We start from the raw sequence: 13,567 nt of genomic DNA on the forward strand, positions 1-13,567 counted from the left end.
GCGTGCTGCAGTCCATGGGGTTGCAAAGAACGGGACAACTGAGTGACTGAACTGGTGGTCTAGTGGCTAAGATAAATGTATACACACACAATGGAATATTAGCCATAAAACAAAATTGAGTCATGAGGTGGAAGAACATAGGTTTCCTTGATGGCTGAGATGGTAAAGAATCCACCTGCAATGCAGGAGACCTGGGTTGGGAAGGTAACGCTGGGGAAGGGAATGCCAACCCACTCCAGTATTCTTGTCTGGAGAAACCCATGGACAGGAACCTGGTGGGCTCAAGAAGGAGGTGATATATGTATACTTAAGAGCTGATTCACATTGATGTACAGCAGAAACCAACACAAGAGTTTAAAGCAATTATCCTTCAATTTAAAAAAATCCACACTTCCCACTGCATCGGATGCATGCGTTTGATCCCTGATTGGGGAATTAAGATCCCACATGCTGCACCGTGTAGCAGAAAACAAAGTGAAAGTGAAGTCACTCGGTCGTGTCCGACTCTGCAACCTGTGGACTGTAGCCCAACAGGCTCCTCAGTCCATGGGCTTCTCCATGCAAGAATACTGGAGTGGGTTGCCATTTCCTTCTCCAGGGGATCTTCCCGACCCAGGGATCAAACCCAGGTCTCCCGCATTGCAGGCAGACGCTTTAACCTCTGAGCCACCAGGGAAGAAAACGAGGAGGGTGTAAATTGAGGGGCATTGTTATATCAATTTCATGAAAACATTAAGTTACAAAATTTAAGTGTACCCACATGGAAAGAATATTCCCTTGGCCTTGCCTCTCCATGACCTCTTCCACTTCTCTCCATCTCTGCCACCACAGCTACCCACCCCCACCCCTAAGCCATATTCACTTCTTGCCTGGAGGATCACAGGAGACTTCTCTTCCTTTTCCCTGTAGACCTTAAACTTAATGAAGGCAGAGTCCATGTCTGATTTTGTTCATCATTGTGGGGTGTCTGCTCAAAGAGCATAAACAAATGGACAAATGGCCTCCCAGGGAGCCCAGGTTTCCAGGTTCGGGTGGGGCCCTCACTATCAGCCCGCAGTATCCACGAAGCAACAGGCAGGAGTCACAGTAGAAGCGAGTGACAGAGCTATTCCCTCCTAACCTTTAATTCAGAGGAGAAACGGCCACTGCCAACCTGACAGCTGAGACCTGCCAGGGAAAAGCCCCCAGAGATCTGTGCTTGGGACGCTTGACTGCAACCTGCATGGATGGACTGAAACTTATCTGGCTAGGGAGTTATGGTCTGCCCCAGGTTGAGTCTTGCAGAATTTAGAGAAGGTTGGGGTTGAAAGAAACTGAAGGGGCTTCCTTAGGGGTCCAGTGACAAAAACTGTGAGCTCCCAATGCTGGAGCCTTGGGTTCGATCCCTGGTCAAGAAACTAGATACCACGCGCAGCAACTAAGAGTTTACATGCCACAACTAAAACCCAGCACAGCCAAATAAATATGAAAGCAAAGAAACTGATTTTTTTTTTTCCCGAAATACCTATTTGGCTGCACCAGGTCTTAGTCGCAGCACCTGAACTCTTAGTTTCAGCACGTGGAATCTCGTTTACTGCACAGGGATCGAACCTGGGCCCCCTGCATCAGGAGCCGAGTCTTGGCCACTAGACTACCAGGTAAGTCCCCAGAGAAACTGAATTTTGCTTTTGCCTTTGTTTTAGTTGGTTTTGGGGTGTTTTTTTGTTTGTTTTTTGGTTTTTTGGCTATTGTCATAAGTTGCCACTCTAATGGCAGAAAGTGAAAAGGAACCAAAAAGCCTCTTGATGAGGGTGAAGAAGGAGAGTGAAAAAACTGGCTTGAAACGCAACAATAAAGAAACTAAGATCACAGCATCCAGTCCCATCACTTCATGGCAAATAGAAGGGGAAAATGTGGAAATAATGACAGATTTTATTTTCTTGGGCTCCAAAATCACTGTAGATGGTGACTTGCAGTCATGAAATTATAAGACATTTGCTCCTTGGAAGGAAAGCTATGACAAACCTAGAAAGTGTTAGTTGCTCAGTCGTGTCTGACTCTTTGTGACCCCATTGACTAGCCTGCCAGGCTCCTCTGTCCATGGGATTCTCCAGGCAAGGATATTGGAGTGAGTAGCCATTCCCTTCTCCAGGGCATATTCCTAACCCGGGGACCAAACTTGGGTCTCCTGCACTGCAGGCAGATTTTTTACCATCTGAGCCATTAGGGAAGCCCCAGACAAACCTAGATAGCATATTAAAAATCAGAGACATCACTTGGCTGGCAAAGGTCTATATAGTCAAAGCTATGGTTTTCCCAGTAGTGAGAGTTGGACCACAAACAAAACTAAACGCTGAAAAATTGATGCTTTTGAATTTTGTTGCTGGAGAGGACTCTCGAGAGTCCCTTGGACTGCAAGAAGATCAAACCAGTCAATCCTAAGGGAAATCAACCCTGAATATTCATTGGAAAGAATGATGGTGAAGTGAAGCTCCAATATTTTGGCCACCAGATGCAAAGAGGTGACTCACTGGAAAAGACCCTGATGCTTGGGAAGACTGAAGGCAAAAGGATAATGGGGTGCAGAGAGTGAGATGGTTAGATAGCATCACTGGCTCAATGAACATGAATCTGAGCAAACTCCGGGAGATAGTGAAGGATAGGAGATCCTGGCATGCTGCAGTCCATGGGGTCGCAGAGTCAGATGTAACTTGGTGACTGAACAACAAGTCACCACAAACTTGGTTGCTTAAAACAAAGCAAATATATTCTCTTACAGTTTTGGAGGTCAGAAATCTGAAATGGGTCTCTCAATTGGCTAAAATCAAGGAGTGCTAACAGGGCTGCATTTCTTTCTGTAGACTCCAAAGGAGAATCTATTTCTCTGCCTTGGCTAGATTCTAGAGGCCACCCCCATTCCTTCACTGACAACCCTCTTAAATCTTCAAAGCCAGTGATGGTTTAGCAAATCTTTCTGACACTGCATCAGTCTGACACTGAGTCTCCTGTCTCCCTTTGTGATCTTTGTAATTATGTACATGGAGCCCATCAGATAATCCAGAACGAAGAGGCAGATGCTAAGTTGCTCAGTCCTGTGAGATTTTTTAGCGACCAGGCTCCTCTGTCCATGGGATTCTCTAGGCAAGAGTATTGGAGTGGGTCCAGGGGATCTTCCCTACCAGGGGGATTGAACCCTCATCTCTTATGACTCCTGCACTGATGGGTAGGTTCTTTACTACTGTTGCCACCTGGGAAGCCCAGTCCAGAACAATCTCTCCTCAAAAGTATTAATTTAATCATATATATGAATTACCTTTTGTCTGCCATGTAAGGTATCATAATGAGATGTTCTAAGAATTAGGACATGGGCATGTAGAGTCATTATTCTGTCTACCACAGTCCCTTAATTCGGCTTCTCCCTAGAGGCTCTGGGTTTATCCGTGAAGCCTGGAGAAATTGCTTCTGTTTATTAGGTACACAGTGTGAGAAACCACAATCTCTAAAGTCATAGATGATCACACTTTGCTAGTTGTAATCATATCAGTGAAAATAGAACATCCTACTCTTGCTGGAACGATCTCAACCCAGGTACGGTGTGTGTGTTTGTGAGTGTGTCTGGGTGTCTGTGTGCTCAGTCGTGTCTGAGACTCTTTGCCTCTTGGCAACCCAGGAGATTCATAGCCCGCCAGGCTCCAGAGACACGGCCTCTAATTTCAACCCAGATGTAGAGCTCAGTTAGTTCAGTTCAGTTCAGTTCAGTTCAGTCGCTCACTCGTGTCCGACTCTTTGCGACCCCATGAATCGCAGCACGCCAGGCCTCCCTGTCCATCACCAACTCCCGAAGTTCACTCAGACTCACGTCCATCGAGTCCATGATGCCATCCAGCCATCTCATCCTCTGTCGTCCCCTTCTCCTCCTGCCCCCAATCTCTCCCACCATCAGAGTCTTTTCCAATGAGTCAGCTCTTCGCATGAGGTGTCCAAAGTACTGGAGTTTCAGCTTTAGCATCATTCCTTCCAAAGAAATCCCAGGGTTGATCTCCTTCAGAATGGACTGGTTGGATCTCTCTGCAGTCCAAGGGACCCTCAAGAGTCTTATCCAACACCACAGTTCAAACGCATCAATTCTTCAGCGCTCAGCCTTCTTCACAGTCCAACTCTCACATCCATACATGACCACAGGAAGAACCATAGCCTTGACTAGGCGGACCTTAGTTGGCAAAGTAATGTCTCTGCTTTTGAATATACTATCTAAGTTGGTCGTAACTTTTCTTCCAAGGAGAAAGCGTCTTTTAATTTCATGGCTGCAGTCACCATCTGCAGTGATTTTGGAGCCCCCCCAAAATAAAGTCTGACACTGTTTCTACTGTTTCTCCATCTATTTCCCATGAAATGTTGGGACCAGATGCCATGATCTTCGTTTTCTAAATGTTGAGCTTTAAGCCAACTTTTTCACTCTCCTCTTTCACTTTCATCAAGTTCTGCGTTCACACTAACATAGTTTCTAAGGAAACAGACTTCAAGTCCCTTTTCAGTAAGAGCCTGACATTAATACCTTTCATGCAGCTGGGCTTTGCTCTGAGCCTCTGAAGTACCACTTCTGTTAAATTTGACCTGCATTGCCTCACCCCCTCTCCCACCGCTGGTTCCTGGGTTTAGCATTCCCGAGGCTCCGAAACACTTTTCTCAGGCCGCTTTTCCCCCCGCTGTAGGGCCAACGGTGGGTAGTGGATGGCACAAACGGCAAGATGTAAGTGGGGTGGGGGCGGATGTTACAGTAAATCAGGGAGCCGGGGAGGAGCAGACGCCAGCCTGGAGCCCCGTAATGCGAGGGGAACACAGTCCTAAAGGCCAACTTTCACTGTCACCTCTAGACCGAGAGCAGCATGTCCTCAGTTTTCACAAGCACCCCATAAGAGCGGGTTATTATTCCTCCATTTAACAGAGGAGAGGACCGGAGCCTAAGCAACGAGCTTTGCGTGCATGCTGTGAGTGCTAAGTCCCATCAGTGGTGTTCGACTCTGGGAACGTAAACCCACTAGGCTCCTCTGTCCATGAGATTCTCCAGGTAAGAATATTGGAGGGGATGGTGCCCTCCTCCAAGGGATCTTCCCGACTCAGGGATCGAACCTGCCTCTCTTATGTCTCCTGCTTTGGCAGCGGGATTCTTACCACTAGTGCCACCTGGGAAGCGCAAGCAACATGCCTCGTGGCATCAAATCAGGAACTGGCGGAAAGGTGTCCCAACTCGGTTCTTTGGACACCGAAGTCAGCGGTCAGGGACCGCGGGCCTTTCCAAGTAAACGTCCGGAAGAGAGGCGCCGCCCTGCATCCGCTTCAACAGACTAACGACCACCACAGCTCTGCTGCACCTTCAGGCGGGGAGAGATCGCCAGTCTCCGAGGGTAAAACACCAGGCGGCCATAGAAATCGCGTCTATCATGGGGACCAATCCCAGAAAGCGAAAGAGCAGTGGGGCGGGTTTATGCAAAATGAAGAAGGAGTTAGCCGGAGGCGAAGCAGTAAAGGACACAACTTAAGGTCTAGTTCCACAATATTAATTATTACTATGAATCAGAAATGATGAGAAATTGGTTTTAAGCAAAACTGCACTTTGAGAAAAAAACTAATGGTTAGGCCATAAAAGTCACCACAACCGTAAAAGCTATACTAAGAGTAAGGCTGGCCCGGAGGCCGAAGTGCAGTTATCGCTTCTCGGCCTTTTGGCTAAGATCAAGTGTAGTATCTGTTCTTATCAGTTTAATATCTGATACGTCCTCTATCCGAGGACAATATATTAAATGGATTTTTGGGATTAGGAGTTGGAATAGGAGCTTGCTCCGTCCACTCCACGCATCGACCTGGTATTGCAGTACTTCCAGGAACGGTGCACCCCCTTCGGGGGGAATAAGTACTGTCTCAAAAAAAGACTTAATAACTTTACTATGGATGTCTTTTAGTTAATCTAACGAAACAATCTACCAGTGGTGTATACTTACTAACTGTATGCTTTTTTTTTTTTTCCTGAAAACTTAATGCATACTGTAGATTACCAAATTTACACTAAGATCAATGGGGTCAAAATGTACTTGAAATAAAAAATCTATAAGGATTTTTGTATATGTAACATAATGGCGGTGGTTTCGGTGGTTGTAACGCGATTTTACGTATATTCGGGGCTTTTTAAGAGGTTCTACAAGAGCAAGTCCCTGTCAACCAAAAAACGTGGGATCGACTCCCCGAGGCCGCAAAGATCACCTGGAGGAGAATAGTTTTTACCACTGCAATATTCCTGTCTGGAGAATCTCAGAAAAGCCTGGCGTACTGCAGTTCATGGGGTCGCAAACATTCAATTGAGTGACCAGTACTTTCCGTTTTCACCGACCGGTATTCCTGCCTGAAGAATCAATTGGGCAGACGAGCCTGGCTGAATGTAAGTCCCTAGAGTCGCCAAAGCCGTCGGGTCCGACTTAGCAACTAAATAACTACAATTTTAAAAATAGTGACATGCACATATTAGAGAAGTTATTTGCCGTAGGGAAGATATTGAGTAGTGCTTCAGTTCAGTTCAGTCGCTCAGTCGTGTCCGACTCTTTGCGACCCTATGAATCGTAGCATGCCAGGCCTCCCTGTCCATCACCAACTCCTGGAGTTCACTCAGACTCACGTCCATCGAGTCAGTGCTTATTACACCTCTTTATAACGGGTAAGTTTCCTGATCTAGTTCCCTCAACTTGAAAACTGTAGGTGTGCACCGGGCCTTACAGCGAGGAAGATTTTCGAGCAGAGAAATAGATGGTTGAACGTCTCATAAAGGGAAATAATAGTATTTCAGGGAAAGAGATCGTTCAGATTTACTTTAGGGTCTGTGAGGGGCAGTAATGTTGGTTGTGGTGTGTTTCCGCACGGCTTGGCTAGAATGTTAAGCTCCGGAACTTATTGGCAGTTCTCCAACTAAGGTGGTAATCAAGATTGTTTCTCTGTGGAGGACAGATCTGCCAGGGAAGAGTGGGATGCTCTATGCTTACTGATATAATTTCAAGTAGCAAAGTTTCTGATAGACTTTTATTTCAGACAAATCATTCAAAGAAGGGGGCCGTTATGAGATTTTAAAGTTGGAGCTTATCTTTGGAAAAACTGTTTCTTTTAATTTTGTAGATCTTCATTGCCCATGGTGCTGTTTTATACCATCAGCAAATCTCAATGTGAGGAAACAAAAGTAACGCCCCTACCCTTCACTTTCCAAAAGTGAAGCTCGTCGGTTTCATTTCCCCCAACTTTGTTCATTTTGTCCTATTACGCTTTAAGTTGAAGCCATGCGCTTCATTAGTGATTTGAATCGTTCCTTAAATGAGCTCTTTTCTTCTCTCGTACAGAAAACATACATTGCTTTAGAGCAGAGGAACAGACTAGGGCTGCCTGGATCCCATATCGTGGTTGAGATAGTATGCCTTCTACTCCAAATGTAAAATGGTCAAGTTACTGTTCAGATCTCCACAAACAAGTCTCCAGATTTCATTTTTGTAAAAAGCAAAACCAGCTAGCGGGGAGAATATTTTTTACTCTTCCGGTTCTTTAAAGGCCTAGAAATGGAGTTCCTCCGGATCCGACTAGACGCAGGCTGGTGACGCAGGCGTTGCGCCGGAAGTGGGAGCCTTGGGTTCCCGAGCTCCGCTATGGCGGCGGCTGCACGGTGGAACCATGTGTGGGTTGGCACCGACACTGGCATCCTGAAAGGTGGGTAGCGAGGTCGGGCGTCGGGAACTGCGGGCTTCGCCGTTTCGCTATTTTGACGCGATTGACGTCCGTGTCCCGCAGGAGTGAACCTTCAGCGCAAACAGGCGGCGAACTTCACGGCGTCAGGACAGCCCCGGCGCGAAGAGGCGGTGAGCGCCCTGTGTTGGGGTGCGGACGGCGAGACACAGGTGAGCGACCGCTGAGAGTCGGAGCTGGGAGTCTGGGGCGCGGCCGCCTCGCTCTCCTCGCCATCCTGTGCTCCTCTGCCCGCAGATACTAGTGGGCTGTGCCGATGGGACAGTGAAGCACTTCAGCACCGAGGAAGGCAGGTTCCAGGGCCAGAGGCAATGTCCTGGAGGGGAGGGCACGTTCCGAGGCCTCGCCCAGGTCGACGGGTAAGACCAAACCCCTTGCAGAAACGCTCAGGTCGTAGCGAGAGCGTTGAGGCTCCCACTGGACGACCGAGTAGTGGCGATCAGTCCTGAGGTGACATGAACCTGGTCTGCGTGACAGGGACGTTTTTCCTGCCTTCGTCCGTTCATTCCTATAACAAACATTTATGGAACACTTATTCGGTTTATAGGCACTGGGCAAAATCCAAAGGCTTAGGTAAACCACAGTGTCTGCCGTCATAGAGTTCGCTTCTTCCAGAGTTTTGTTTTTTGGCATAATAACCTTTTGGATGACCCTGAGCACGTTATTTAATAGTTTGAAAGTAAAAGTGTTAGTCGCTCAGTCGTGTCCGACTCTTTGCAGCCCGCTGGACTCCTCTGTTTGGGGTTTTCCAGGCAAGAATACTGGAGCGAATTGCCATTTCCTTCTCCAGCGAATCTTCCCCAGTCTCCTGCAGGAGATTCTTTACCAACTGAGCCACTAGGGAAGTTTAGAATATGTTTTTAAATGTGGGCTAACAACCACCAACAAAGTGGCAAAGCTCCTAAAGAATAAGAAATGCTGGGTTGCAGGCTTAGTTTTCTTCTGAAGGTGAAGAGAGAGGCTATGAGCTGACTGTGTAGGTTTGGTGAGGTTAATTCTGACAGGTGAGTCTGGAAGGCTGGAGTGGGGGAGGAGGAATATTTGAACTTGGCCTTGAAGGTTGGGTAGAATTTTGACAGATGGAGAAAGGAGTAAGGGCATTCTAGAAAGAGGCTCCTGCTTGAGCAGAGGCCAAGGATTGGTGTGAGGCTACAGGGCACATCACAGGGAAGATAAACAGCATTTGGGGGTTAAAGAGAAGACTCTTGAGAGTCCCTTGGACTGCAAAGAGATCAAGCCAGTCAGTCTTAAAGGAAATCAGTCCTGAATATGCATTACTCCAATACTTTGGCCACCTGATACAAAGAACTGCTGGAAAAGATTGAAGGCAGGAGAAGAGAATGACAGAGGATGAGATGGTTGGATGGCATCACCAGTTCGATGGACAGGAGTTTGGGCAAGCTCCAGAAGTTGGCGATGGTCAAGGAAACCTGGAGTGCTGCAGTCCATGGGGTCGCAAAAAGTCAGACACAACTGAGCAACTAAACTGAACTGGGGGTTGAAGCCCAGGAAACTTTTTTTTCCGCCTTTTTAAAAATTTATGAGAAAGCATTTTAATATAAGATGAACGAGGTAAGTTGGGATTTAAGGTAAAGTGCTTTTAAGTGTCAGGTTGAGCAATCTGCGGTGTTGTAAGTAATGAGGCATGATTGGTTTCTGAGCAGGAAACACTGTGGTCAGAGCTGTGAGCCTGCAGGAATGTGGAGATGGATTGGAGACTGTTGCCACAGCCCAGGAAAACCCAGAGCCTGAACCTAGTTGGGGAGGGTGGGCAGATATGAGAAAAAGCAGAGGGCTTGGGCTGTACAGATCCTGGGGAGAGATTGGCTTGTCTGGTCTGACACCCAGAACAGGGAACTTGAGAGAGGAAGCCGGTGTTTGATTCTGACCAAACACTAAATCCAGAGCAGTCCCATTTCAGTGCTTTCAGAGCTCTGACTCCTGGTGACCACATCAGGAAAGACCAGCAGGCCCAGGTGCCCCAGGTGGAGCTGTGGAATAGCAAAGACTTTGCAGTATCACAGTCTTGATTGCAGCTCTGATTCTGACATTTATAGCTAAGTGGCAAATCTTATAATTTTTTGTAGCTTCACTTTCCTTACTTATAAGACCAGTAAACCATTAGCTTGACGAGGAAATTAAATAACAGCCATCAAGCCTCGCCCAGACCTGAGTTCCCTAGAGGCTTCCTTAGGAACAGGGCTGGTAGGAGGGAGTCAAGTTCATATGAATTTGGGGGTGGGTCGACTGGGGACAGAGAACGCCATTTACCCCTGCTCTTTTAACTCTATCCTCCCTTTGCCTGCAGCACCCTCATCACATGTGTGGATTCTGGGATTCTTCGAGTCTGGCCTGACCAGGACAAAGAGGCATCCTCTGACCCAGTGAGGCCCCCCTCATCCTGATCCTGATGGTTGGGGAAGGTGGGGCCCAGGGTAGAGCCAATGAAGGCTTTGGAGGAGGAGGATTGAGGATCTGGAAGTGACTCTCATCTCCGCTCTCTCATTCTTTTCAGCTCCTGGAACTGAGGGTGGGCCCTGGGGTATGTAGGATGCGCCAAGACCCAGCACGCCCCCACATCATTGCCACAGGTGGGAAGGAGAATGCTCTGAAGGTGTGGGACCTGCAGGGGTCTGAAGAGCCTTTGTTCAGGGCCAAGAACGTGAGTGATGGTGGGTGGAGAGGACCTGGGTCCGAATTCCCATGAGTCAAGGCCACTGGTTTTGAATTGGAGACTGGCAGGGTTTTAGGGGATGATGACAGAGGGCAGAAGGAAGGGACACACTGAGACCCTCCCAGCTCTGTCCCTCATCTACCGACCCCACCAGGTACGGAATGATTGGCTCGACCTGCGGGTTCCCATCTGGGACCAGGACATACAGTTTCTCCCAGAGTCACAGAAGCTCGTCACCTGTACAGGGTACCACCAGGTAAGGCACACATCTAACCCCTAACTTTTTCTGGGCTCACACAGCTTCCTGGAGAAATAGGAGGTTTGCTCTTTGCAGGCTCGGTCCCCACCATTTGGCACAGCCACTCTTCTCGCCATCCTTGTGTCATCCCTGAGCTCCCAGAAGGACCACTTCCCCAGCCGCGTGTTCAGCCGAGTGGCTAAGCCAATGACCTTCACTTACTACATTCTAGGAAGGAGTTGCTTGAACTGTAATTCTTCCTTTTCTTCCCACCTGGAAGAAAGAAGGGAGTGTCCCCTTCATAGTAGAATCACGTGGGGCCCATGTTATGAGAAGACATGGACTGGGTATCAAGAGAACGGGGTTCTGGTCCTGATGGCAGTCTCTAATTTGCTTTGGGACCCAACTATGCCCCTCTAGTATCTGTAATATCTGGCTGGTCTCTGCTCCTCAGTTGTATAGGAAAGGCCCAACTGGGGATCTTTTCAGCTGGGCCTTTTTTTTTTTTTGGACCACGCTGCGTGGCAGTCATACTTCCCTGATCAGGGATCGAATCTGAAGTGGAAGTTCAGAGTCCTAACCATTGGACCACCAGGGAATTTGAAATTCTAAGACCCAGGCAGGACTGGGTGGGGCTACATTTGCCCTGCTTCCTCTGCTCTGCATACTGAAGTCTGCTCTTGGTAATACACTTCTGCTCAGAACACATATGAGGGCTTCCTCTCTCCTTCCTGTCCAGGCTTAACTTTTTTCTCTGTTTGACTTCAGCAACTCTGACAGTTGGGCCAGCTTGCTCTTGCATCATGAAAGGGGAGTATAGATGGAAAGCTCACACATGCAGACCATGGGGATGCTGCTGCTCCTAGCCTGGGGGAACCTCTGTTCTCAGCTCTATATGTTCGTGTTCCTCAGCAGCTCTCCTCTACACCTCAGCACTCAGAGAAGAAGGGTGTGTTTCAAATGAGAAAGTTTCTCTGAAAGAGTGGATTGTAAAAGCAGTGTATGGGGTAGAGGGGCTTCCCTGGTGGCTCAGTGGTAAAGAATCTGCCTGCCAATGCAGGAGGCTCGGGTTCAATCCCTGGGTTGGGAAGATCCCCTGAAGAAGGAAATGGCAACCCATTCCAGTATTCTTGCCTGGGAAATCCCATGGACAGAGGAGCCTGGTGGGCTGCACTCCATGGGGTCACAGAAGAGTTGGAAACAGCTTAGCGACTAAACAACAACAAATGAGGGGAAGTGAAGATGTAGAGGTGCCAGGGGGCTATGCAGAGTCAAGGTGCTGTGGTGATGCCTCAGCCTTCTTCCAGGTCCGTGTCTATGATCCAGCCTCCCCTCAGCGCAGGCCAGTCCTCGAGGCCACCTACGGAGAGTACCCGCTGACAGCCATGACCCTCACTCCTGAGGGCAAGTGAGTGTGTAGAGGGCAAAGTGGGGCTTGGGGAGGACTCGGGGGCTTCTGCTGACCAACCCCATGTGTGTCTCTCTGGTCTCCTCCTCAGTTCAGTGATTGTGGGGAATACTCATGGGCAGCTGGCAGAAATTGACCTTCGGCAAGGTGAGTAGACCAGGGAGCCTTGCAGGGGTCAGGGGTGGGGAGGAAGGGCAGGATTCCCCCCTGACGGGGCGGTGGAGCTGCTGAGCCCTCTTTCAGGTGCCAGAACCAGGTTCAGTCCTGGTTCTGCCAAATGCTGTGTGACCTTGGACAAATTACTTTGTCAATTCCCTGTGCCTTAGTTTCTTCACCTGAAAAATGGAGATGTTAATGCTAACTGCCATGTCAGCATTATGTTAAACGAGGATTAAATGGTGAAAGAAAGGTATTTGAACAGAAAACACTCAATAAATGGTTGTTGGCTGACCAGTTAGCAGTGATACCTGCCCCCTTTTTCCAGGGCGCCTGCTGGGCTGTCTAAAGGGACTGGCAGGCAGCGTCCGAGGGTTGCAGTGCCACCCTTCAAAGCCCCTACTAGCCTCCTGTGGTTTGGACAGAATCTTGAGGATACACAGGATCCGGAATCCACGGGGCCTGGAGCATAAGGTGAGAAACCACTCATTCCTGCCTCTTGTGCCCTCCTCCCTCCCCCATTCTTGTTTCTGTTTCAGCAGACTTGGCCCCTTAAGGTCCCTCATCTCTTCTAGGTTTATCTCAAATCTCAATTGAACTGCCTCCTCCTGTCAGGCAGGGATAACTGGGAGGTAAGCTCCTGGGTCTGGGAATGTGGGAGCTAAGGGTACAGGTGTGAGGATCTCTCTGTGAAGAGGGAAGGGAAGCAGCTGGAGCTTAGACCTGAGACTGTCCATCCATCTGCGGGGTATAGTCCTGACAGGGTCATTGCCAAGGGTAACATAGGAGCATGGATGAAGTGAAGTGAAAGACATTCAGTCATGTGTGGGCTCCTCTGTCCATGGAATTCTCCAAGCCAGAATACTGGAGTGCGTAGCCATTCCCTTTTCCAGGGGATCTTCCTAACCCAGGGACTGAACCCAGGTCTCCCGCGTTGCAGGCAGATTCTTTACCAGCTGAGCCACCAGGGAAGTCCAGGAGCATGGATGGGCATGGTTTTTAGGAGCAGGAAACAAGGGGTGGTGCCTGGAGGAATGATTCTCCTCCCTGTGGGTCTGTTATTGTACCTCTGACTCCTGAGGGCTTCTCCCACTCACCAGGATGAACCGCAAGAGCCTCAGGAGCCCAGCAAGGTGCCCTCAGAAGACACAGAGACAGATGAACTTTGGGCCTCCTTGGAGGCAGCTGCCAAGCGGAAGCTCCCCGATTGGGAGCAGACCCAAGGCGCTCTCCAAGCCAGACGGAGAAAGAAGAAACGGCCTGGGTCCACCAGCTCCTGAAGAGCTTGTGCTCACTTTGTAAATAAACAGCTTAAAACGTACCATGACGTTGAGCCTTT

At 48.7% G+C, this 13,567-nt stretch overlaps 1 protein-coding gene and 1 non-coding gene across 2 annotated transcripts; both read left to right on the forward strand.

The window, feature by feature from the left end:
• The first annotated feature begins 5,686 nt into the window (after positions 1-5,686).
• On the forward strand, positions 5,687-5,877 carry LOC138084940 (U2 spliceosomal RNA). Its single transcript, XR_011145335.1, has one exon. It is a non-coding gene; the product is annotated as a U2 spliceosomal RNA (small nuclear RNA).
• Positions 5,878-7,622: 1,745 nt separating this feature from the next.
• On the forward strand, positions 7,623-13,508 carry WDR74 (WD repeat domain 74). The gene is made up of 11 exons (XM_068977206.1): positions 7,623-7,716; positions 7,798-7,904; positions 7,990-8,111; positions 10,061-10,136; positions 10,268-10,414; positions 10,581-10,682; positions 11,972-12,072; positions 12,164-12,219; positions 12,557-12,702; positions 12,804-12,860; positions 13,329-13,508. Exons 1-11 carry the CDS (start codon positions 7,656-7,658, stop codon positions 13,506-13,508), a joined length of 1,155 nt encoding a protein of 384 aa, XP_068833307.1. The 5' UTR covers positions 7,623-7,655.
• Positions 13,509-13,567: the final 59 nt, after the last annotated feature.

Source organism: Capricornis sumatraensis, chromosome 8, assembly GCF_032405125.1.
Source record: "Capricornis sumatraensis isolate serow.1 chromosome 8, serow.2, whole genome shotgun sequence".
Classification (NCBI taxonomy): domain Eukaryota; kingdom Metazoa; phylum Chordata; class Mammalia; order Artiodactyla; family Bovidae; genus Capricornis; species Capricornis sumatraensis.

Excerpts from the sequence above, each read along its gene's own strand:
- WDR74 (XM_068977206.1), top strand. The coding sequence starts at position 7,656 with ATGGCGGCGGCTGCACGGTGGAACCATGTGTGGGTTGGCACCGACACT. Across the intron at positions 7,717-7,797 it reads CGACACTGGCATCCTGAAAG|GAGTGAACCTTCAGCGCAAA; the intron begins GTGGGTAGCGAG and ends CGTGTCCCGCAG. Across the intron at positions 7,905-7,989 it reads GTGCGGACGGCGAGACACAG|ATACTAGTGGGCTGTGCCGA; the intron begins GTGAGCGACCGC and ends CTCTGCCCGCAG.